Here is a 24,406-nt window from a genome sequence, read left to right as displayed (position 1 = left end):
GGGGGGAGCAGTGGGTAGTGCCGCAGCAGCACCAAAGGGAATTCCTCCAACTGGCCCATGAGGGTCCAGGAGCAGGGCATCCCGGGCCTGAGGCCACCTGGCAGCGGGTGGAACAGGCAGGATGGTGGCCAGAATTGAGGGAGCAGGTCCGCGAGTTCTGTGCCAGCTGTCTGGTGTGTGCTGCCAATAACCCTGACCCCCAGAAAAGGAAGGTATCTTTGGGACACACCAGGAGGGTAGAGGGACCACGGCAGCAGTCGATCCAGATCGATTACATCGGGCCCCTACCCACCGCCCAGGGAGGCTACAAGTATTGCCTAGTCCTGGTGGATGTGTTCTCAAAGTGGGTAGAAGCTTTTCCCTGCCGTACAGCTACCATGTTGGGTACAGCTAAGATCCTGGTCAGAGAAGTGTTCACACGATGGGGACTCCCACAGTATGTGGCGTCTGATCAAGGGAGTCACTTTACCGGACAGGTCATGCAAGAGACCCTCATGGTACTCGGCACTGAGGGGAAATGGCACGTCGCCTACAACTCAGAGTCATCAGGTCCTGTGGAGCGTTTAAACCGTACCATAAAAGAAAGGCTGCGCAAGGAGATGGGAGACTCACCCAAGAAGTGGGTAGAAGTCTTACCGTTGGTCCTAATGGGGATCCAAGCCAGCCAGTCAAAAAGCACGGGGTATTCCCCACATGAGCTGATGACTGACAGGGTTATGCAGACCCCCACCCATGTGCTAGCCCCGGTGCTCACGGAAGGCCAGCTCAGAGAGGTGAACCAGGACAGCTTTGTCAGGAATCTGTTTGAACACCTTAAACAGATTCACTGGCAGGCTGCTAGCAACATGGGAAAACAGCATCGGAGTAACCGATTGCTGCTAGAACCCAACAGGCACCACGAGTGGGAGATAGGGGATCAGGTCATGGTAAGGAACTTTGCCCGGTTGGGAAGTTTCGAACCATTGTATATGGGGCCGTACAGCATTGTGGACAAGGCAAGCCCCATGGTCTATGCCATAAAGCTGCCCCGCCGCACAAAGTGGTTCCACATTAATCAATGCAAGCTGTTCAAAACTGAGAGTGGAGAATGGCCAGCAAGGGCGAACCGTGTTAAAGCTAGAGAGCAGCAGCCTGCAGCTGTGGCAGACTCACAGACCGCAAAGGTGGGGGCCGTGACATGTGTGACTGGAGAGGCCCTCCCACCAATTAAGTGGGACTCAGGTACACCCCCAGTAGCCGGAGCCTTAAGAAGGTCTCCTCGCATACCACAGCCTAAGCTACCATGGTCACCCGAGTCCCACTTTAAATGGTTCAGCCCCAGGAGAACCCTTAACAGGAAGGGAAAACCCAAGGTCAGGGACAAGTCTAAGGACACAGATCCCCAGCCTGCCGCCTCCAAAGCTGAGGGACTCAGAGGAGAGGCTGCGTTGGGCAGAGAAAGAGAGAAGGGTCTCCAGCCTACGGCATCAAGCTGGGGGGAACCCACAGGACAGGACAGGGACTCAGCAGCCACACAGAAAGGGTTAGTGTGCTGCAGCACAGGAGGGCACACTCCCCCGATTAACTGGGAAATTCCCAGGTTTTTTTAAGGAGGACTCTTCGAGTCCGGTGGCACGGGTCACCTTACGCCCAGACGTACAAGCTGCCCAGATTCCACAAAAGGCAGAGGCCTAACAGGAATTAGCCTGGCCGTCCGGAGACGGGCGGCGAATGTATATAGCTTTCTGAAGTATTTTAAGTGTGTTTTACAGTTTGGAAGTTTGGGATTTTAGTGGTTTAATTTTAGTATAGGATAAGTTTAAGTTTTGAATTTTGATAACTTTCAGGCCAGAGAACCTTCTCGGGACATGGCTATTTTGTTTGTGTGTCCCTACAGAAAGGAAATCGGGATGAGAAAGGTTCTGCTCCTGCTCGCCCTGGTGGGAGTGAGCATCGGTGATCGAGACGACGTGGAGAACTCCCACATCTGTGGGTGCTCGGGAGAGAGAGCACCGATCGTTACCGCAGGGGGTGGCGAACGGGGTTTGGAGGAGCTCGCCATCTACTTCCATGAGGGAAGGTGGCCAGGGTGGTTGGGGTCTAACTCGACTCAGTACTCCAGCCAGACCGGGTTCACGTACGGGGAGGCCTCCATCTCGTGCCCCAGGGTACAGATCATTGCTACAAGGGTCAGCGTCACTGAGGGGAAACGTGTGTGTTTGTTTATTCCTAGTGCCAACCGACAAGTTGCTGTACCAGGGGGCACACTATGCAGTGGCCTCAGTGATCCTGAACCTGACCGAGGTGCACTTACCAGAGTGGTGCCCTAAAGAGACAGAACAGTTGTACCAAGCCCTGCTGAAGGAAATGTTTAAGAAATTTTATGAATTCGACTTTGCCAGTGTAGACAAAGCGAAACTGTACAGTTTACATCCTGAGCATAATATGGGCACAGGGAGACAAAAAAGGGGGACCTGGAATGATATGTTCACTGCTTATAGTACAGGGTCCTCAGTAATAAACAGCCTAGATGATATAGAGCTACAAACTCAGATAACTGGTTTAAAGACCCAGTTAAGAAAAATCCTAACAGAGGAGAACAGTGGTAAGCTCAGAGCTACACGAGGTCGAGGCTATGATGGTCCATTTAAAAGAGATAATAGCTGAGCTGGAGAGACACGCCAAAACAGTAAATGCACTTATGCGGGAGGACAGTAATGCTTCGGATCAAGCTGCACTGAATGAGGTGTGCGTGCTATACTGGGCATGGTTGCTGGGCGAGGGCCGCAGCAACCTGGAGGATTTAAAACAAGGTTTAGTCCCCTCCTGGATTAATAATTCACTGAGCCCGTGTCAGCTCCGCCTAGCCTCTGAAGCCTACCCTGTCCCAGTGGATTGTGGACGTTCTAATCACACCATCATGGGGTTAGTAGTGAGGATGCCGGTCATGGGTGGGACAGCCCGACCCGCACCGGTATACAGGATGGAGAACATTGGGATCATTCAAGGGGGTGCACACATCTGTTTTGCAGAGGTCCCACCTTATGTCATAAAGTGGGAGCACGCTATGACAGGTACAGACCTCTCCGGGTGCCGGAGCCGGGGAGCACACATAATACTGTGTCCCCAGCACTTGAATGCCTATTCGAGACCACAGTGCGGGTTTAAAGCTGCTGGCGCACAACCTGTGAACCGTACCATGGAGGTAATGGCACAAGGCCATGTTTCCACACAGGTAGCATTCATTGGGGGTGGGACATATTGTGTCACCACAAGTGCGCCCCACTACCAGCATGGACAGCACATCTGGTGTCCGGTGAGTGACAGCAGTTTCTGTTTTAAACCTGAGGCAGAAGTCCAAGTGGCCCAGGAATGGATTGTACCCATCCCTGAACCCTCAACTGTTCACCTCACTGTCAGGGAAAACATTACCAACCTGCAAAATTACGTAACACATTTCGGCTATGAAATTCCCCCTCTACCAGAGCATCTTACCGCCCTATTAAAAGCAGTGGTCATTTCACAGAAACATTTCTATACATTAGAACAGAAGACAGTCGAGATAGGAGCCAAGATCTTGGATATTGTAGTTCCACCCTGGTGGGACATTTTTGAAAATATAGAGGTCCCTTCTTGGATTCAAATGGCTTCACATCGGTTAGTAGTTTGCCAGCTCGGCATAGTTTTCTACTTGCTGTGTACAAAGTGCAAGGGAAGGGATAGGATGCGCCGCTCTCAACGTGAGGGAGCATGGGACAAAAATAAAGTCTATGACCAGGTATAAAACCAACCTTGACCGTTACTAAAAATAAAGTTTGATGAGTGTGTGTGTCATTATTTTTCCTATGAGTGTGTAATTTTTCCAAGTGGTGCAGGGGTGTTGGACCCCCTCCGTGCTTGAATGTGAATGTAATTGAATGTTTGTACCTTGTATATATCTGTGTAAACACTACACCTAACGGCAACGGGAGAGTGTTTTTGTTTTGGGTATTAGTTTAGATAATACAGGGGAAGGTTGGCTCCCGGAGGATCAGAAAATTTTGCTAACTCAGCATGATACTATAGTGTTTAAAGTATCACAAGGGGGTGTGTAAGGCTTGCAAAATTTATACAGATTCCCCCAAACCAAGAAAAGAAGAGATATTGGACTGTTTGAAGGAATATTGGGCCAAAGGGGTTTAAAATCAATACCCCAGGATTTTTGCTATTTTAAAAGGCATGTTCAGGCCTGTGGAAAAGCTGCAACAAAAGGAATGGGTTGGACACTGTGGGACAGACAGTTTGAATATTGGAAAAGGCCAGATTGTCCGAGAATGTCCTGGACTGTCCCAGTCATTCTACATAAAGACAATAGGCCCACGGGAGGACAGTTCCCGCCGAAAACCCACAGGGCCATCAAGTACATGAATAATACAATACATGCCAACAACCAACAAGAGAGACCCTGGCCCCAGCAGGAGAAGACAATCAAACAACAGATTAACCACTCAAAGATTTCCAATAACACTTTGCACATTTAAAACTGATTTTGAAGCAATCCTGAAACCAGTTAAAAGCCAATTAAAAATAGATGGGACTAGCCCCGAAACTCACTGAGAATTTAAACCTATTAAAATTAACGAGCCCGCCAAAATTAACAATGGACCAGAGGAGATTTGGCGGTCAGATAAGCCAGGCCTCAACACAGTATAATTGTGGCCTACTTAGACAGTTGACAGTACAGTTCGAGTTGAGAGAGTCAGTTGAGGACACAGCTCAAGACAAGCAGTTGAGAAGGTTCAAGTTCAGTACAGGAGAGAGAAAGTACGGTTCAGAAAGAGTACTACTCATTATCATCACTGTACATAGTCGGAGGATCGGAGACTTGAGGAAAGAAGAACGAAACGAAAGGAAAAGGGAATCGCGGCAACCAAAGGCCTCAAGAAACCAACAACTAACAATATTACCACCAACTAGGTAATATTGGGCCACCGCGACCAACAAGAAACCAACCAACAAGTCGTCGAAAATTCGCAAGTTTGTTTCCACTCTACAAGCTAGCCTGACTTACTCCTGGGTAACATTTGACACAAAAGACTCTGAAAACTATACCAAACCAAAGGAAATTGGGTACTTACCCGATAAACCCAACTAAGCATCCAACCGCATCAGCGGACAGGCGAAGACTGAAAACCCAACGCAGGTGCAGTCTTCCACCACGTCCGGGATACGGCAGGCCCCAATCGCCACAACTAAAGAGAACCCCGAAATCGCGAACCTCTACAATCTGTCAAGAAGGTAGTTTGGTGAGCATTTCCTGGTCCTCTGGATTTCAACCTAGATAGCGAAGTGGGATTGGGAGGATAAGGTATTTTTGTGTATTCATTCTTCCTCGCATATTCCGAAGTGTTCCCCCTTTTAGAGTATAAGATTTATTGTATTGTATATTTTCCTGTCTCAAAATAAAAATCTCAATTCTTTTGACCAACTCAGGTGTCTGTTGCACTTTCATTACAACCCCCAAATAAGTCGAACGTCTAGAACCAAGGGAGTGGGAGCATTTCGAATCGCTCAGGGAGTCAAAGGCAAAGCTGACCACACACACCACCCCTTACACTCATGATATCAAGAAATGGCTGAGCGCACTGGATACAGCAAAGGCTATGGACCCTGACAACATCCTGGCTGTCGTGCTGAAGTCTTGTGTTCCAGAACTAGCCACATCTCTAGCCAAGCTGTTCCAGTACAACTAGAACACTGGCATCTACCTACCAATGTGGAAAACTGCCCAGGTAGGTCCTGTCCACAAAAAGCAGGACAAATCCAATTTGACCAATTACCGCCCCATCAGTCTACTCTCAATCATCAGCAAAGTGATGGAAGGTGTTGTCAACAGTTCTATCAAGCAGCACTAATTCACCAATAACCTGCTCACTGTTGCTCAATTTGGGCTCCGCCAGGACCACTCAGCTCCAGACCTCATTACAGCCTTCATCCAAACATGGGCATCAAGAAGCCCTAGTAAAATTGAAGTCAATGGGAATCAGAGGTAAACTCTCCACTGGCTGGAGTCATACCTAGCACAAAGGAAGATGGTTGTGGTTGTTGGAGGCCAATCATCACAGCCCCAGGGCATCGCTGCAGGAGTTCCTCAGGGCAGTGTCCTAGGCCCAACCATCTTCAGCTGCTTAATCAATACCTTCCCTCCAACATAAGGTCAGAAATGGGGATGTTCGCTGATGACTGCACAGTGTTCAGTTCCATTCGCAACTCCTCAGATAATGAAACAGTCTATGTCCACATGCAACAAGACCTGGATGACATTCAGGCTTGGGCTGATAAGTGGCAAGTAACATTCATGCCACACAAGTGCCAGGCAATGACTATCTCCAACAAGAGAGTCTAACCAACTCTCCTTGACATTCAATGGCATTACCATCGTTGAGTCCCCCACCATCAACAGCCTGGGGGTCACCATTGACCAGAAACCTAATTGGACCAGCCACATAAATACTGTGGCTACAAGAGCAAGTCAGAGGCTGGGTATTCTGTGGTGAGTATCTCATCTCCTAACTCCCCAAAGCCTTTCCACCATCTACAAGACATAAGTCAGGAGTGTGATGGAATACTTTCCACACTTGCCTGGATGAGTGCAGCTCCAACACTCAAGAAGCTCGACACCATCCAGGGTAAAGCAGCCCGCTTGATAGGCACCCCATCCACCACCTTAAACATTCACTCTCTCCACCACCGGCGTACCGTGGCTGCAGTGTGTACCATCTACAAGATGCACAGCAGCAACCCACCAAGGCTTCTTCGACAGCACCTCCCAAACCCATGACCTCTTCCACCTAGAAGGACAAGGGCAGCAAGTGCATGGAAACACCACCACCTCCAAGTTTCCCTCCAAGTCACGCACCATCCTGACTTGTAAATATATTGCCGTTCCTTCATCGTCACTGGGTCAATTCCCTCCCTTACAGCACTGTGGGAGTACCTTCACCACATGAACTGCAGCGGTTCAAGAAGGCAGCTCACCATCATCTTCTCAAGGGCAATTAGGGATGGGCAATAAATGCTGGCCTTACCAGCGACGCCCACATCCCAGGAATGAAGAAAAAGAGGGAAAAAATCTATACTATTCGCCTCAACTACTCCTTGTGGTAGCGAGTTCCACATCCTCACCACTCTCTGGGTAAAGAAAGTTCTCCTGAATTCCCTATTGGATTTATTAGTGACTATGTTATTTTTGTGGCGCCTAGTTGTGGACTCCCCCACTAGTGGAAACATCAGTTCCACCCGTAGCCGCAAGTATATCCCACTGCAAGGGCTGCACTAAGATCCAGTCACTCAAACATGCCCCGGGCTTAAGGAATGAAGAAGCAGGGTTACCTTGAAGGTGGTGCAGATGCTGGAAAGCTTCCAGGACTTGCAGATCTTACAGAGTGGACACATGCTGTAACTAACCCCTTCCTCACAGATTTCCTTTCTGGGTAGAAACACAGAGAAGAAGCAGAACCTCGTGTTAAAATCAATCAATTATCGCACACCACATCTCCATTTAACTCATTAAGAAGCACTTCTGTCCATGAGTGGTCCAAAAGTGGGGACTGGGTCCGCATCACTGGCTACACACAGTGCTGCTAGGCGACACGCACAGTGTTCCTGGGCTACAATTTGGCCATATTCAGAGTGTACCACTGTACAATGCGGCCATATTCAGAGTGCACAGATTGACTATATTTGGACTGTACCATTTCACAGTGGGACTATATTTGGCCTGTACCATTGTACAGTGGGACTATATTCAGACTGTACCATTGTACAATGTGTCTATGTTCAGACTACCATTGTACAGTGGGACTATATTTGGACTGTACCATTGCACAGTGGGACTATATTTGGACTGCTTAATCCCCCAATTTGCTGATTTTTTGCTGGACTTACGTAGGAATATCAGTTAGCAACAGGTAGATCCCGACAATGAGGACCAAGGTTCCTACAACTGCTGCTGGTAACAACCACCCCGTGTAAAACCCTGAAAAAAAGAAGCAAGTAAGTTAACAGCAGTTAATGAAACTAAAGCCAGTATGATGGATACAACCTGTGCGATAGTGCTGGCCTAGTGGTATAACAGACACCCCAGGGCAGACGAGACGGGTATAACAGATACTGCAGGGCAGGCGGGATGGGTATATTGGATAACACAAGCAGACGGGACGGGTATAACAGATACTGGAGGCTAAACGAGATGGGTATAACAGACACCCCAGGGCAGATGGGACGGCTATAACAATAGGTACCTCAGGGCAGTTGTTGGGTAGGTTAAAAGCTCCCCCATTAAGACCAACTGTAGCCCCACAGCTGAGCTAGCTCAGCACGGACTGGCAATCAAGCCCTGGGTACAAGAAGTTTTTTAAAAATTCATTCATGGGATGTGGGCGTCGCTGGGAAACCTAGAATTTATTGCCCATCTCTAATTTCCCTCGAGAAGCTGGTGAACCGCCTTCTTGATAACGGAGACGTTTGCTAGGACATTTCAGAGGGCAGTTAAGGGTCAACCACATTGCTGTGGGCCTGGAGTCACATATAGGCCCAGACCAAGTAAGGATGGCAGATTTCCTTCCCTGAAGGACATAAATCCAGGACAAAGCAGCCCGCTTGACTGGCACCCCATCCACCACCTTAAACATTCACTCCCTCCACCACCAGCGTACTGTGGCTGCCGTGTGTACCATCTACAAGATGCACTGCAGCAACTCGCCAAGGCTTCTTTGGCAGCACCTCCCAAACCTGTGACCTCTTCCACCTAGAAGGACAAGGGCAGCAGGCGCATTGGAAACACCGCCACCTCCAAGTCACACACCATCCTGACTTAGAAGTATATCGCTGTTCCTTCATCGTCGCTGGGTCAAAATCCTGGAACTCCCTTCCTAACAGCACTGTGGGAGTACCTATCACATGGACTGCCGTGGTTCAAGGCGGCAGCTCACCACCACCTTCTCAAGGGCAATTAGGGATGGGCAATAAATGCTGGTCTTGCCAGCGACGCCCACATCCAATAAATAAATAAATGAATGAGATGAGTTTTTACGACATTAAAATTTCAGATTTATTTAATTAACTTTGTAGTGTATGTACTTTGCAGAAGGAACTATATTCTGCAGCCCCTGTATACTGCAGTACCAGTAGTGACCACCCTTGTATATAAGCCTGTGTAATAACATTTGCATAGTAGTTCCAGGTTGCCTCCATTCAGTAAAGACCTGTTATAACCAACTCCTGCAGTCCGTGTCTCAATTATACACGGACATAATACTGGCGACGAGCAGATACGAACTTACCTACAGTCTGCACCACCTCATGGGGATCCATCCCTGAAGCGAAGTTATCAGAGGTCGAGGCCAGCAGGAAGAAAGAGACAGAAGAAATGGGCGTCGACCGTGGGCATCCGCCTCTGAGTCAGCGGAGTTGAAGATTTGCAGGAGAGGCTGTCGAGAGCGAGGCTTGGTTATCCTGTCGATGGTGCTTCAGCTAATCGGGCTGGTGGCAGGTAGTACACTGATCCTTCCTGGGCTGCGGCGGTCTAGAGCTCGAGCGGGTGGCTTGCAACAGAGCCGAGCAGCGTTGTCGGGAAGAGGAGAGAGAGAGAGAGAGAGAGGGTGGAGCACACAGGGCGCGGCCAGTGCTACGAAGCCGGGCAGCGTACAGACCCGAGAAGAGGGAGGCAAGAGTCCCGCAGGGTTGTTCCGACGACGGGGAAAGAATAAAAAATTAAACACGCAGAAAGCCGCGAGGAGCTGCAGTTTGCCACGGGAACCGCGGAGAGCGGCATTAGCAGCAGCGCAGGGGGAAGTGCGCGAAGACCATAGGGCGTCGCCATCAAGGCATAAAACGCCAGCAACAGCGCTAGGAACAGCGGAGAAGACAGAAAGCGTGGGAGGCGCCATCTTAATCCAGCGGGGAAGAAGGCAAAGCACGGGAGGCACCAGAGTCATAGAGTTATACAGCACAGAAAGAGGCCCTTCGGCCCATCGTGTCTGCGCCGTCCATCAAGCCCTGTCTAATCTAATCCCATTTTCCAGCATTTGGTCCATAGCCTTGTATGCAATGGCATTTCAAGTGCTCATCCAAATGCTTCTTGAATGTTGTGAGGGTTCCTGCCTCTACCACCCTTTCAGGCAGTGAGTTCCAGACTCCAACCACCCTCTGGGTGAAAAAGTTCCTCCTCAAATCCCCTCTAAACCTCCTGCCCCTTACCTTGAATCTATGCCCCCTTGCTATTGACCCCCCTACTAAGGGGAAAAGTTCCTCTTTATCTACCCTATCTATGCCCCTCATCATTTTGTACACCTCAATCAGGTCCCCCCTCAGCCTTCTTTGCTCCAAGGAAAACAACCCCAGCCTGTTTAGTCTTTCTTCATAGCTGAGGCGCTCCATCCCAGGTAACATCCTGGTGAATCTTCTCTGCACCCTCTCCAAAGCAATCACATCCTTCCTATAGTGAGGCGACCAGAACTGCACACAGTACTCCAGCTGTAGCCTTACCAGCGTTTTGTACAGCTCCATCATAACCTCCCTGCTCTTATATTCTATGCCTCGGCTAATGAAGGCAAGTATCCCATATGCCTTTTTAACCAACTTATCTACCTGATCCGCTGCCTTCAGGGATCTATGTACATGTACACCAAGGTCCCTCTGACCCTCTGTGCTTCCTAGGGCCCTACCACTCATTGTGTATTCCCTTGCCTTATTTGTCCGTCCAAAATGCATCACCTCGCACTTTTCAGGGTTAAATTCCATTTGCCACTTTTCCGCCCATCTGACCAACCCGTTTATATCGTCCTGTAGCCTGAGGCTTTCCTCCTCGCAATTTACCACCCCACCAATTTTCGTGTCATCTGCGAACTTACTGATCATACCTTTTACATTCTCATCCAAATCATTTATGTAGATCACAAACAGCAAGGGACCCAGCACCGATCCCTGGGGTACCCCACTGGACACAGGCTTCCAGTCACAAAAGCAACCTTCGACCATCACCCTCTGCCTCCTGCCACTCAGCCAGTTTAGGATCCAACATGCCAAGGCACCCTGGATCCCATGGGCTCTTACCTTCTTGACCAGTCTCCTATGCGGGACTTTGTCAAAAGCCTTACTGAAGTCCATGTATACCACATCCACAGCATTTCCCTCATCCACACACCTAGTCACCCCCTCGAAAAATTCAATCAGATTGGTCAGACATGATTTACCCTTGACAAAGCCATGCTGACTATCCCCGATTAATCCTTGCCTCTCCAAGTGGAGACTAATTTTGTCCCTCAGAATTTTTTCCAATAATTTCCCTACCACAGATGTTAGGCTCACTGGCCTGTAATTCCCTGGTTTATCCCTGCTACCCTTATTGAATAATGGTACTACGTTAGCTGTTCTCCAGTCCTCTGGTACATCCCCTGTGGCCAGAGAGGTTCTGAAAATTTGTGTCAGAGCCCCTGCAATCTCCTCCTTTGCCTCACACAGCAGCCTGGGATACATCTCGTCCGGGCCTGGGGATTTATCCACTTTTTGGCCTGCTAAAACTGCTAGTACCTCCTCCCTCTCGATGCTAATATGTTCAAGTATATCACAGTCCCCTTGCCCGATTTCTATGTCTACATCGTCTTCCTCCATAGTGAACACAGATGCAAAAAATTAATTTAAAACCCCGCCTACATCATCTGGCTCTACACAGATTGCCACTTTGATCCCTAATGGGCCCTACCCTTTCCCTGGTTATCCTCTTGCCCTTAATATACTTATAAAACATCTTAGGATTTTCCTTTATTTTGCTCGCCAGTGTTATTTCATGGCCCCTCCTCGCTCTCCTAATTTCTTTTTTAAGTATGCCCCTGCACTTTTTATACTCCTCTAGGGCTTCCTCCGTCTTTAGTCTTTTGTAACTGCCAAAAGCCCCCCTTTTTTTCCTAATGCATTTTTGTATATCCCTTGTCATCCAAGGTTCCCTTTGCTTGTTGGTACCACCCTTGACCTTTACGGGAACATGTTGGCGTTGTACTCTCTCGATTTCCCTTCTGAAAGTCTCCCACTGCTTTGATGTGGATTTTCCTATAAGTAGCTGCTCCCAGTCCACTTTGGCCAGATCCTGCCTTATCATATTAAAATCGGCCTTCCCCCAATTTAGAACCCTTATTTCCAGGCCGTCTTTGTCTTTTTCCATGACCACCTTAAATCTCACCGAATTATGGTCACTGTCGCCAAAATGTTCTTCTACTGACACTTCCACCACTTGCCCGGCTACATTCCCTAGAATTAGGTCCAGTACCGCCCCCTCTCTTGTAGGACTTTCTACACGCTGGCTCAAAAAGCTCTCCTGGATGCACTTTAAGAATTCTGCACCTTCTAAGCCTTTCACACTCTGACTATCCCAATTAATATTGGGGAAGTTGAAATCCCCCACTATTATTACCCTATTATTTTCGCACTTCTCTGAGATTTGCCTACATATCTGTTCCTCTATCTCCCCCTGACTGTTTGGGGGCCATCTTACAAGATGCCGAAGATTGGCAATATCACTGCCTTCGATAATGCAATAGAAGACTGGACCACGTATGTGGAAAGAGTCGCGGTATATTGCGAGGCAAACGAAGTAGCCGATGAGAAAAAGGCATTGGTACTGCTAAACTTAATGGGCGCAAGAACGTACGGCCTATTGCGGGACCTGATTACTCCAGCCAAACCGAAGGCGAAGAGTTTTAATGAAATTGTTGCTATTCTACAGGAACACCTAAATCCTACACTGCTGCTGATAGCAGAAAGATTTAAATTCCACAGGAGAAATCAGCATAAAGATGAGAGCAATGCTGATTACCTAACGGAACTACGCAAGCTATCAAAGCACTGCCAGTTCAGAGCAGGACTGGCAGATACCTTACGGGACAAATTTGTCTGTGGACACCTGAGTGAAGGAACCCAGAAGAGGTTACTCTCAGAGAAAGAGCTGACGCTAGATAAGGCTTTCAGCGTGGCAGTATCGTACGAAGCAGCAGCAAGGGGAGCTGCGGAAATACAGCAAAAGCCATAGGAATACGGCACCCACGAAATGACACGGGGATTTGAAAAATGTTATCGCTGCGGCAGAACAGCCCATGACCAGAAGGACTGCTGGCCCAAGGACAAAATATGCAGGCAATGCGGAAAGATGGAACACATTGCACGAGTTTGCAGGTCTGGGAAGAAGACCAATGACAACAAAAAGGCTACTAAGGAACGTACAAAAGATGACGGACAGTAGTTCCGAAGACCAGATGAGCGATAGTGAATCCGGGAACAAGAGACTAAGCTGTCTCAAACTTCACAACGTAATCGCAAAAGAGGATCACCGAACCATTTGGGTCACCCTCACGATAGCAGGGTCCCAAGTCAAAATGGAATTGGATACAGGATCAGCTCTAACCATCATGAATCGACGAGACTACGAGCGGTTATTCTCACACATACCCTTGAAAGAGACATCCATTGTCTTGAAGACGTATACGGGGCAAAAAGTATACCCCAGCGGAAAAATAAGGGTGCCTGTCGAATACAACGGCAAGGAAATACAGAAATTGTATCTGTACATACTGCAAGATGGTGGACCACCGTTATTGGGACGTGAATGGATCAGAAAGATAAGTTTAGACTGGCACTCCATTCAGGCACTGACGATGGCTGGTAAAAAGGATGACGACGTCACTCCTGGACGATTGTCAACAATCTTAGCTAACACCAAAGAGGTTTTTCAACAAGAACTGGGAACTCTTAAAGGCGTAACCGCCTCGATAAAAATAGAAGAGAATGCAATTCCCAAGTTTTTCAAAGCAAGACCGGTACCATATGCAATTCGCCCAGCCGTCGAGGCAGAGCTGGAGAATCTGGAGAATGCAGGCGTGTTATCTAAGGTAGACTGGAGCGAGTGGGCGACACCCATCGTTCCTGTCATGAAGAAACCGTTAAACAATAAGTCTGAGAAGCCAAGGAAGGTTCGCATCTGTGGGGACTTCAAGGTGACGGTGAACCCAGTCCTTCACACAGTACAATATCCTCTTCCAAGGATAGAAGATATCTTCGCCTCACTATCTGGAGGGAAGCGTTTTACAAAAATTGACCTAGCACAAACATATTTGCAGATGGAGGTTGAAGAATCCTCTAGGAAGTATCTCACGATAAACACTCACAAAGGTCTTTACCAGTATAATCGACTGGTATTCAGAGTAGCATCAGCTCCGGCGATATGGCAAAGAACAATGCAACAAGTCCTGCAAGGGATTCCGGGGACTCAGTGTTACTTGGACGACATCCTAGTGACAGGTGAAGACGACAGTGAACACCTTGCCAACCTAGAGCAGGTGCTCACTAGACTACGTGAGCATGGGCTACGGGCCAATCGCCCCAAGTGCGAGTTTTTTAAGAAACAGATATCGTATTGTGGCCACGTGATTGATGAAGAGGGGTTACGTAAGTTCCCTGACAAAATTGAAGCGGTAGTTAAGGCTCCAGCGCCTGAAAATGTGTCGCAACTGAGGTCATTCCTCGGATTGGTGAATTACTACCATAAGTTTTTGCCGAATTTGTCCACAATTCTGCACCCACTGAATGCCCTACCACAAACGGGAGTAGCATGGAAATGGAGCGATGAATGTAAGCGGGCCTTTAAGAAGAGTAAGGACCTAATCACTTCAAGAGAAGTATTGGCTCACTATAACCCATCACTACCGTTAAGACTGGCGTGTGATGCGTCTCCCTACGGCATTGGGGCGGTACGGTCACATAAATTCCTTGATGGTTCAGAGAGGCCGATAGCTTTTGCGTCACGCTCATTAACTTCAGTCGAGCGTAACTACGCCCAGATTGACAGAGAGGCCCTCAGCCTGGTGTGGGGGGTGAAGAAGTTCAATCACTACCTGCGCGGTCAGAAATTTACTCTACTTACTGATCATCAACCTCTTGTCTCCATTTTCAACCCTCAGAAGGGCGTACCGATAATGACAACACAACGGCTACAGAGGTGGTCCCTTTTCCTAGGGGCACACCAATATGACATCGAGTACAAAGGAACTAAACAGCATGGGAATGCTGATGGATTGTCGCGCCTACCGTTGCCGACGGTGGAAGAAGAACTTGCAGTGGATCCAGTGGAGATATTCCACTCGACCATAGTCGAATGTCTCCCTGTGACGAATGCAAACATAGAAAAGGAAACACGAAATGACCCGACACTCTCCTGGGTCTATGATTTAACGGTGAAGGGATGGCCAGCACATGGCGAACCACTGTTGCCAGCATTCTCGCCGAGAAGAGAACAGCTGTCAGTGTGCAGAGGAACCTTGATGTGTGGATCCAGAGTAGTAATTCCACCCAAATTGAAGGATAGAGTGCTCAATGAACTTCATGAGGGTCATCTGGGAGGGGTAAAAATGAAGAACTTAGCCAGAGCGTTTGTGTGGTGGCCGGGAATCAATAGAGAAGTCGAAGAGATGACCAAGAGCTGTACAGGATGCCAGAAGGTCCAAAACGCCCCACCACAAGCCCCTCTACATCCATGGGAGTGGCCCTCATCTCCATGGCAAAGGGTGCACATTGATTTTGCTGGTCCATTTATGGACTCGATGTTTTTAATTGCGGTGGATGCACATTCAAAGTGGCCAGAGGTAATAAAAATGTCCTCAACCACCACAGAAAAAACTATCACAGTCTTACGAACCATATTCGCCAGGAATGGGCTGCCTGAACAGATTTGCTCCGACAATGGACCACAGTTTGTGTCTGAAGAGTTCCGGAGGTTCTTAAAGAATAATGGTGTTAAGCATTACACATCCGCCCCATATCATCCAGCCACTAATGGATTGGCCGAGAGGTTCGTTCAAACATTCAAGAAGGCTATCAAGGCAATGTGTAATGAAGACATACCCCTACAATACAAGGTGGATAACTTCTTGTTTGCCTACCGGAATGCGACACATGCGGTTACCAACCAAACTCCAGCCATGATGTTCTTCAATTGAAGACTAAGATGCCGCTTGGATTTGGTTAAGCCAAACATCAGAAGAGATGTGGAGAACAGGCAGTTTCAGAATATGAATGAAAGGCCAACCAGGAGTTTTAAGATAGGTCAACCAGTTTTGGCCCGGGACTACCGCGCAGAGAAATGGCAGCCAGGAACGATCTGCACACGGCAAGAACCTCTAATGTATACCGTGGACGTTGGAGAGAGCATTGTAAGACGCCATGCTGACCAGATTCTAGAGTCACTGGAAAACGTCAAATCTACACCACGATCCTATACACCTGGTGATGAAATCGACGTAGCAATTGCATCTACCTCAGAATCGGTGATATTGGAAGCAGACGAACCAAACAACGACATTGACCCCGACTCAACTTTGCCAGAAGAACCTGATACCCCAAAGAGGCGTTATCCAGACAGAATCAGGAAGCCTCCTCAAAGACTGAATTTATAATTGCTTAACTTCAACTAATGTATCTAGCAACTGTAATTGTAAATATGTTACTTCATTGTTAATTGAATGTTATGTACTGTTTAGCTAAAAGGGGAGGAATTGTAGTGTATGTACTTTGCAGAAGGAACTATATTCTGCAGCCCCTGTATACTGCAGTACCAGTAGTGACCACCCCTGTATATAAGCCTGTGTAGTAACATTTGCATAGTAGTTCCAGGTTGCCTCCATTCAGTAAAGACCTGTTATAACCAACTCCTGCAGTCCGTGTCTCAATTATACACGGACATAATAAACTTAATTTAACTTCCCCAGCTGCCATGGTGGGATTTGAACTCATGTTCCTGGATCAATTACTGCAGGCCTCTGGATTACTAGTACGATAACAAAATACTGCAGATGCTGGAAATCCGAAATAACAACAGAAAATGCTGGAAAAACTCAGCAGGCCAGGCAACATCCGTGGAGAGAAATTAGAGTCGACGTTTTGGGTCAAAACCCTTTATCAAGACTAAAGAGGCACAGGGAATGAAATAGATTAAGAGGCCGGGCTGGGAGAGAACAAGAGAGAAGTGAAGAGACATTAAGAGGTATTCAAAACGAGACGAGATGGTGATAGGACTAGTGGAGACAAAAGACGGCTCTAGATTAGGTGTGAAATGTGCTGGCAGAATGGGAGACAGCTGCCATGTGGGAGAGAGAAAAAAAGGAAAGGGGGGGGGGGGAAACCAAAACAAAGGTGTGGATAAAAAAAAGTGAAAATGTAATAGGGGCCGAGGTTATGATCTGAAATTATTGATCTCGATATCGAGTCCGGAAGGCTGTAAAGTGCCTAATCGGAAGATGAGGTGCTGTTCCTCGAGTTTACGTTGAGCTTCCGTGGAACAATGCAAGAGGCCAAGGACGGTGAGGTCCGAGTGGGAATGGAGCGGTGAATTAAAATGACAGGCGACCGGAAGCTCGGGATCACCCTTACGGACTGAACGGAGGTGTTCCGCAAAGCAGTCACCCAATCTGCGTTTGGTCTCCCCAATGTAGAGGAGACCGCATCGTGAGCAGCGAATACAGTATACTAGATTGCAAGAAGTACAAGTAAATCGCTGTTTCACCTGGAAGGGGTGTTTGGGACCCTGGACAGTGGGAAGGGGGGCGGTATAAGGGCAGGTGTTACATCTCCTGCGCTTGCACGGGAAGGTGCCAGGCGAAGGGGAAGGGGTGCTGGGGGTGATAGAGGAGTGGACTACGGTGTCTCAGAGGGAGCGGTCCCTACGGAATGCTGAAAGGGGAGGGGAGGGGAAGATGCGTTTGGTGGTGGGATCACTTTGGAGGTGGCGGAAATGGCGGAGGATGATCCGTTGAATGTGGAGGCTGGTGGGGTGAAAGGTGAGGACAAGGGGAACCCTATCGTGGTTCCGGGAGGGAGAGGCAGGGGTGAGGACCCCACTACCGAACATCAAACCACCGTTTCCAAGACTGTCACTGACCTCATCTCCTCTGGAGATCTTCCCCCCTCGGCCACCAACCTCATAGTTCCCCAACCCCGCACAGCCCGCTTCTACCTCCTTCCCAAGATCCACAAACAGGACTGCCCTGGTAGACCCATCGTTTCAGCCTGTTCTTGCCCCACGGAACTTATCTCTTCCTATCTCGACTCTATCTTTTCTCCTTGTCCAGTCTCTTCCCACCTACATCCGCGACTCTTCGGACGCCCTCCGCCACTTTAACAGTTTCCTGGCCCAAACCGCTTCCTTTTCACCATGGACGTACAATCCCTCTACACCTTCATCTCCCACCAGGATGGCCTGAGGGCGCTCCGCTTCTTCCTTGAACAGAGGCCCGACCAGTCCCCATCCACCACTACCCCCCTCCGCCTGGCTGAACTTGTTCTCGCATTGAACAACTTCTCCTTTAACTCCACTCATTTCCTCCAAATCAAAGGTGTTGCTATGGGTACCCGCATGGGTCCTAGTTATGCCTGCCTTTTCGTGGGATATGTGGGACACTCTTTGTTCCAGTCCTACTCGGGTCCCCTCCCTCACCTCTTTTTCCGATACATTGATGACTGTATCGGTGCCGTTTCCTGCTCTCGCCCTGAACTAGACAATTTCATTCACTTTGCCTCCAATTTCCACCCTTCCCTCACCTTCACATGGTCCATCTCTGACTCTTCCCTTCCTTTCCTCGACTTCTCCGTCTCCATCTCTGGGGATAGGTTATTGACCAATATTCATTACAAGCCCACTGACTCCCACAGCTACCTGGACTACACTTCCTCCCACCCCGCCTCCTGTAAGGACTCTATTCCATTCTCCCAGTTTCTCTGTCTCCGCCGCATCTGCTCTGACGATGCCACCTTCCACACCAGTGCTTCTGACATGTCTTCCTTTTTCCTCAAATGAGGATTTCCCCTCTACCGTGGTTGACACGGCCCTCGACCGTGTCCATTCTATCTCCCGCACTTCTGCCCTCACCCCTGCCCCTCCCTCCCGGAACCACGATAGGGTTCCCCTTGTCCTCACCTTTCATCCCACCAGCCTTCACATTCAACGGATCATCCTCCGCCATTTCCGCCACCTCCAAAGTGATCTCACCACCAAACGCATCTTCCCCTCCCCTTTCAGCATTCCGTAGGGCCGCTCCCTCCGAGACACCCTAGTCCATTCCTCTATCACCCCCAGCACCCCTTCCCTTTCGCCTGGCACCTTCCCGTGCAAGCGCAGGAGATGTAACACCTGCCCTTATACCTCCCTCCTTCCAGGGCCCCAAACACCCTTTCCAGGTGAAACAGCGATTTACTTGTACTTCTTGCAATCTAGTATACTGTATTCGCTGCTCACGATGCGGTCTCCTCTACATTGGGGAGACCAAATGCACATTGGGTGACCGCTTTGCGGAACACCTCTGTTCAGTCCGTAAGGGTGACCCCGAGCTTCCGGTCGCCTGTCATTTTAATTCACCGCCCCATTCCCACTTGGACCTCACCGTCCTTGGCCTCTTGCATTGTTCCACGGAAGCGCAACGTAAACTCGAGGAACAGCACCTCATCTTCCGATTAGGCACATTACAGCCTTCCGGACTCAATATCGAGTTCAACAATTTCAGATCATAACCTCGGCCCCTATCACATTTTCACTTATTTTTTTTATCCACACCTTTGTTTTGGTTTCCCCCCCCTCCCACACCCTTTCCTTTTTTTTCCCCTCTCTCCCACATGGCAGCTGTCTCCCATTCTGCCAGCGCATTTCACACCTAATCTGAGCTGCCTTTTGTCTCCACTAGTCCTATCACCATCTCGTCTCGTTTTGAATACCTCTTAATGTCTCTTCTTCTCTTTTGTTCTCTCCCAGCCCGGCCTCTTAATCTATTTCATTCCCTGTGCCTCTTTAGTCTTGATAAAGGGTTTTGACCCGAAACGTTGACTCTAATTTCTCTCCACGGATGTTGCCTGGCCTGCTGAGCTTTTCCAGCATTTTCTGTTGTTACTCTGGATTACTAGTCCTGTAACATAACCACTATTTTACCGTTCCCAACAGGCCTGACTGGCTCAGCACTGCACTGGTGGTGCATGTGTTCAGTGAGCCACAAGAGCACTCCTAAACTGTATTTAATTAAGACTAACCTTTAAACAAAGGGACATGGGTTCATGGTTTGAAGCGATGATGGTGCAAAGGCATTTTACACTGAACCATCTTACACAGAGGGTAGTGGAATGGGCTGCCCAAGGAGGCCGATGGTATGGAAAATGTTATGGGAGAATTGGCTGGATATTTGAGGGAGTGGGCAAGTGAGAGGGGTTAGTTATTGGGACTGAGCCTGTACTTCCTTTGTTCTAGTGTGGATTTCAGAGAGTTGAAGGGGATTAAACTAAAAAGCCGTCCAGGCAGGACCATACCTATCCACGCAAAGTAAAAGGCAATCTTCTCTCCAAAGTAGTCCCTGATGTGGTCCAGCGGCTGATATTTGTACCACTTGCCCCAGCGAGCCCAGTGCTCATACAGTACCTGCCTGCGGCCGAGCTTCTTGGGACACACGCCCTTACTCGGGGCCTTGTACGGACCCTGCAGGCAAAGACAATCATAACCATTAGCAATTGCATGTGTCTCGAGTGCCGATTAGAGTTTGCTCCAGCAATCCTTTCCCTGTACTCTTCTCTAGGTTCCATACGCTGGGCATGAACGGGCAATTCCGTTGTTCCCGCGGTTTTGTCCGAGCAGGGTCTTCGGTCGGACTTGTCCGGATAATTCTTCCAACTGAGCGTGCCTGACGTGGGGCCTCCGCTGGTACTTTTTCTTTGGTTTTTGTTCTGTTGCGCATCTCTCTTTCCTCCTTCACTGTTCCTCTCCCATTGCTCTCCTCCCTTCCCTCGCTCCTCAATGCTGATGGGCTCCCTTCAACAAACAGCCAGGCCAGTGCCCAGAATTGGCCATTGACCAGCTCCACAATGCACTATATGGAGCTCAGGGTCTTGAACTGTTGAACAGTCGCCATGGATTATAAACCTACCAAGCTGCTGCTGAAGACAGTGATGAGGCCCATGAAGCCTCTTCCAGGTTAAAATTGTTGAGAAGGGAGCAGAATTTTTTTGGATTAAGAGCTTTCATTATACTACAGAGCTCAAAGAGACTCTCCCTAACTGGCTACAGACTCGCGCCTCTACTAGTCCTAACTTTGCTCCACTAATCTCATTCACAAAGCATCCTATCTCAGTCCTCCACCTTCCATCAATGCTCTAGAATTTACAGCACAGAAACAGGCCATTTGGCCCATCAGGTCCATGCCAGTGTTTATGTTCCACATGAGCCACCTCTCACCCTACTTCACCTCACCCTATCAACATATCCTTCTATTCACTTTCTCCCTCATGTGTTTATCCAGCTTCCCCTTAAATGCATCTATATTATTCGCCTCAATTACTCCGTGTGGTAGCGAGTTCCACATTCTCACCACTCTCTGGGTAAAGAAGTTTTTCCTGAATTTCCTATTGGTGATTTATTAGTGACTATCTTATATTTATGGCCCCTGGTTCTGGTCTCCCCCACAAGTGGAGACGTCTTCTCTACATCTACCCAATCAAACCCTTTCATAATTTTAAAGATCTCTATTAGGTCATCCCTCAGTAGTGTCTTTTCTAGAGGGAAAAAGGCCCAGCCAGTTCAGTCTTTCCTGATAGTTATAACATCGCAGTTCCGGTATCATCCTTGTAAAACATTTTTTGCACCTTCTCCAGTGGCTCTCTATCCTTTTTGTAATATGGAGATCAGAATTGTGCGCAGTACTCTAAGTGTGGCCTAACCAAGGTTCTATACAAGTTTAATGTAACTTCTCTGCTTTTCAATTCTATCCCACCAGAAATGAACCCCAGTGCTTTGTTTGCTTTTTTTATTATTAACCCATGTCGCTATTTTTAGTGATTTGTGTATCTGTACCCCCAGATCCCTCTGATCCTCTGCACCCCCAGATCCCTCTGATCCTCTGCACCCCCAGATCCCTCTGATCCTCTACCCCGTTTAGACTCTTATTTTCAAAGGAGTGTGTGGCCTCCTTATTCCTCCAACCAAAATGCACAACCTCACTCATCTATATTGAAATTAATTCATCATTTACACCCCCATTCGGCAAGTTTGTTAATGTCGTCTTGTACTTTGTCGCAGTTTTCCTCAGTATTAACTATACCCCCCAATTTGGTGTTGAACTTTAAGCTCAGAAATCCAGAACATTGAGCTATTTGAAAGATGTACTATAGGCCGATTAATGTGTCCATGAGGTTTGGAACTAGGAGAACTCAACAAACGAAGCACAGCTCTTACATCATGAAGGGGAAATGCAGCCGAGAACACCTGCTCACTTAACAGACTGTTGATACCAATCTGGGCCCTTCCCTGATGCCCATATATAGTCCTTGCTAATATTTCATAAACCTGTCCAAGGGAGAGAAAAAAAGGCAAACGTCAGAATCAAATCAAACACATTCGGTAAAAAAAACAGCCAACATGTGATGAGACACAGCTCACATCCACTAATACTGAGAATCACACTTCTAAAGGGGTAAACAGAAGTCAAATTTAACATGGGCTCAGTTACAGCAGTGTGTGTAGGAGCATTCTCACATCTCGGAGCTCCCTCATCAGAAGCTGCACAGACAGAGGCCTGGGAGTAGGTTGCGCAGCCTTATGTCACAACATAACCTCACGTAGGGTTAAAAACCTCAAAAAGAATAAACGGAGAGGCGTACAAAGAAATAAAAGTGGTAATTTGATGAGTGCGCACATTTACAGCGTATTCCGCAAGTCCGCAGCCCATTGCCCATGATTCGCGGCCACTCGATTCCCAGCATTACTGCTCCAAAATCAGGGCTCCGAAAAACTGCTACAGCACAAAGCTGACAACTTCAACTAAACTTCCAAACACCAACAAGGAACAAATGTGATCGAATCAGCATCAGCTCCCCCATCAAGACACACAATCACAGGCATACAGTCAATCACAGGTACAATCAGACACACAATTAATCACAGGCACACAATCATACACAGTACACACAATTACAGACACAGTCACACGCACACAATCACAGGCACACAATCATTCACTGACACAAAACCATAGACACAATTATATACACACAACCACAGGCACACAACCACATCAAGCAGGTGCTGCATGCAGTGGATAGGCTGGAATTTGATAGCTTGTTTCAGGAGGGAAAAGTTGCTCTGAGGGGCCAGTACTTACTATCTGATGTTTCTGTGTGTTAGTGAAGAAGTCCTCTCGATTGTCATTATTTAAATACCTGCGCAAAAAATATCGCCAGTAAGTTTCTGAATTTAAATCTTTATTTCTCTCCTTTCCCGAAGGTGTAAAACCATACTGGGGTATACTGCACCAACAACACCACCACCATCACACCACGCAAAAACAACACAAAGAAACAAAACAACAATGCAATATTACAACAACACAAACACTTGCATTTACATAGCGCCTTCAGTGTAGTGTTAAACAACATTTGACACCGAGCCACAATAGGAGATATTAGAACAGATGACCAAAAGCTTAGTCAAAGAGGTAGGTTTTAAGGAGCATCTTAAAGGAGGAAGGAGAAGTGGAAAGGTTTAGGAAGAGAATTCCAGAGCTTAGGGCCTTGGCAGCTGAAGGCACGACCACCGATGGTGGCGCGATTGAAATCGGGAATGCACAAGATTGAAATCGGGGATGCGCAAGAGGCCGGAATTGAAGGAGCGCAGATATCTCGCAGGGTTCACTACAACACAGTACAACAAAAAACAGCACAACACAATACAAGCACAGCATGTGTTGTTTAACCTCGAGTTCAGGCTGTTCGTGACCTCTGAAAATTGAAAAGTTTTGCAGGCTTCTAACTTTAGACCTTAGTATAAAATGGATTCCTTTTACTAGCCCTTGTTCTGTGATGAAATATTCCATTCATCACTGCCTGTGACTGTGGTCGGTTTCAGTGTCATTTCCCTTCCCCCAGTCCTCATTGTATTGTTTATTGGAATGTGCTGGAATGTGCTGTGTGTGTAGGGCTCCTCCCATACCTGGCCCCTTTTGTAAGCTAGCTCAGTCTGGCCTCAATCTCCAGAAGGAAGATATCTCTCTCTCTTACGTGTTACGTTCTAAGTTAATAAAAGCCATGTTTTGTTTCGCTAACATCGAGTCTCGGAATTATTGAGGCACATCAATTTTATTAACTTATTTTTCAACACTATGGATCAACTCCTGAAACCCGAATGTTTGGATTTGGATCAACATGCTCCAGACGCATCAGCACGCTTCGGACACTGGTTTGAGTGTATGGAATTCTTCCTGGACAATTCCGCAGCCGTCAAAGACGCTACGGACGCTGCGAGGATGAGACTCGGAATTCTGCGGAATTGGGTAAGCCACCGGGTTTACCCCCTCATCCAAGACGCCGATACGTACCTGGCCGC

At 48.1% G+C, this 24,406-nt stretch overlaps 1 protein-coding gene across 3 annotated transcripts in view; it reads right to left on the bottom strand.

Moving 5' to 3' along the window:
* Positions 1 to 24,406, bottom strand: part of LOC147116091 (anoctamin-7-like) — a 201,937-nt gene that overhangs the window by 103,843 nt on the left and 73,688 nt on the right. For all 3 annotated transcript variants that reach the window (XM_085990813.1, XM_085990812.1, XM_085990814.1), the window contains exons 6-10: positions 23,187 to 23,244; positions 22,262 to 22,372; positions 20,347 to 20,512; positions 7,906 to 7,996; positions 7,351 to 7,447 (exon numbers count right to left, since the gene is read on the bottom strand). In XM_085990813.1, coding sequence (XP_085846939.1) covers positions 7,351 to 7,447; positions 7,906 to 7,996; positions 20,347 to 20,512; positions 22,262 to 22,372; positions 23,187 to 23,244 — 523 coding nt within the window. The remainder of the gene's footprint in view (positions 1 to 7,350; positions 7,448 to 7,905; positions 7,997 to 20,346; positions 20,513 to 22,261; positions 22,373 to 23,186; positions 23,245 to 24,406) is intronic.

The sequence above is a fragment of the Somniosus microcephalus genome, chromosome 6, assembly GCF_052327205.1.
Source record: "Somniosus microcephalus isolate GS21.2 chromosome 6, FLI_Smic_1.0, whole genome shotgun sequence".
In the NCBI taxonomy this organism is placed as follows: domain Eukaryota; kingdom Metazoa; phylum Chordata; class Chondrichthyes; order Squaliformes; family Somniosidae; genus Somniosus; species Somniosus microcephalus.
Note: the sequence above shows the minus strand (reverse complement) of the source record. Positions and strands in the feature narration are given on the sequence as shown.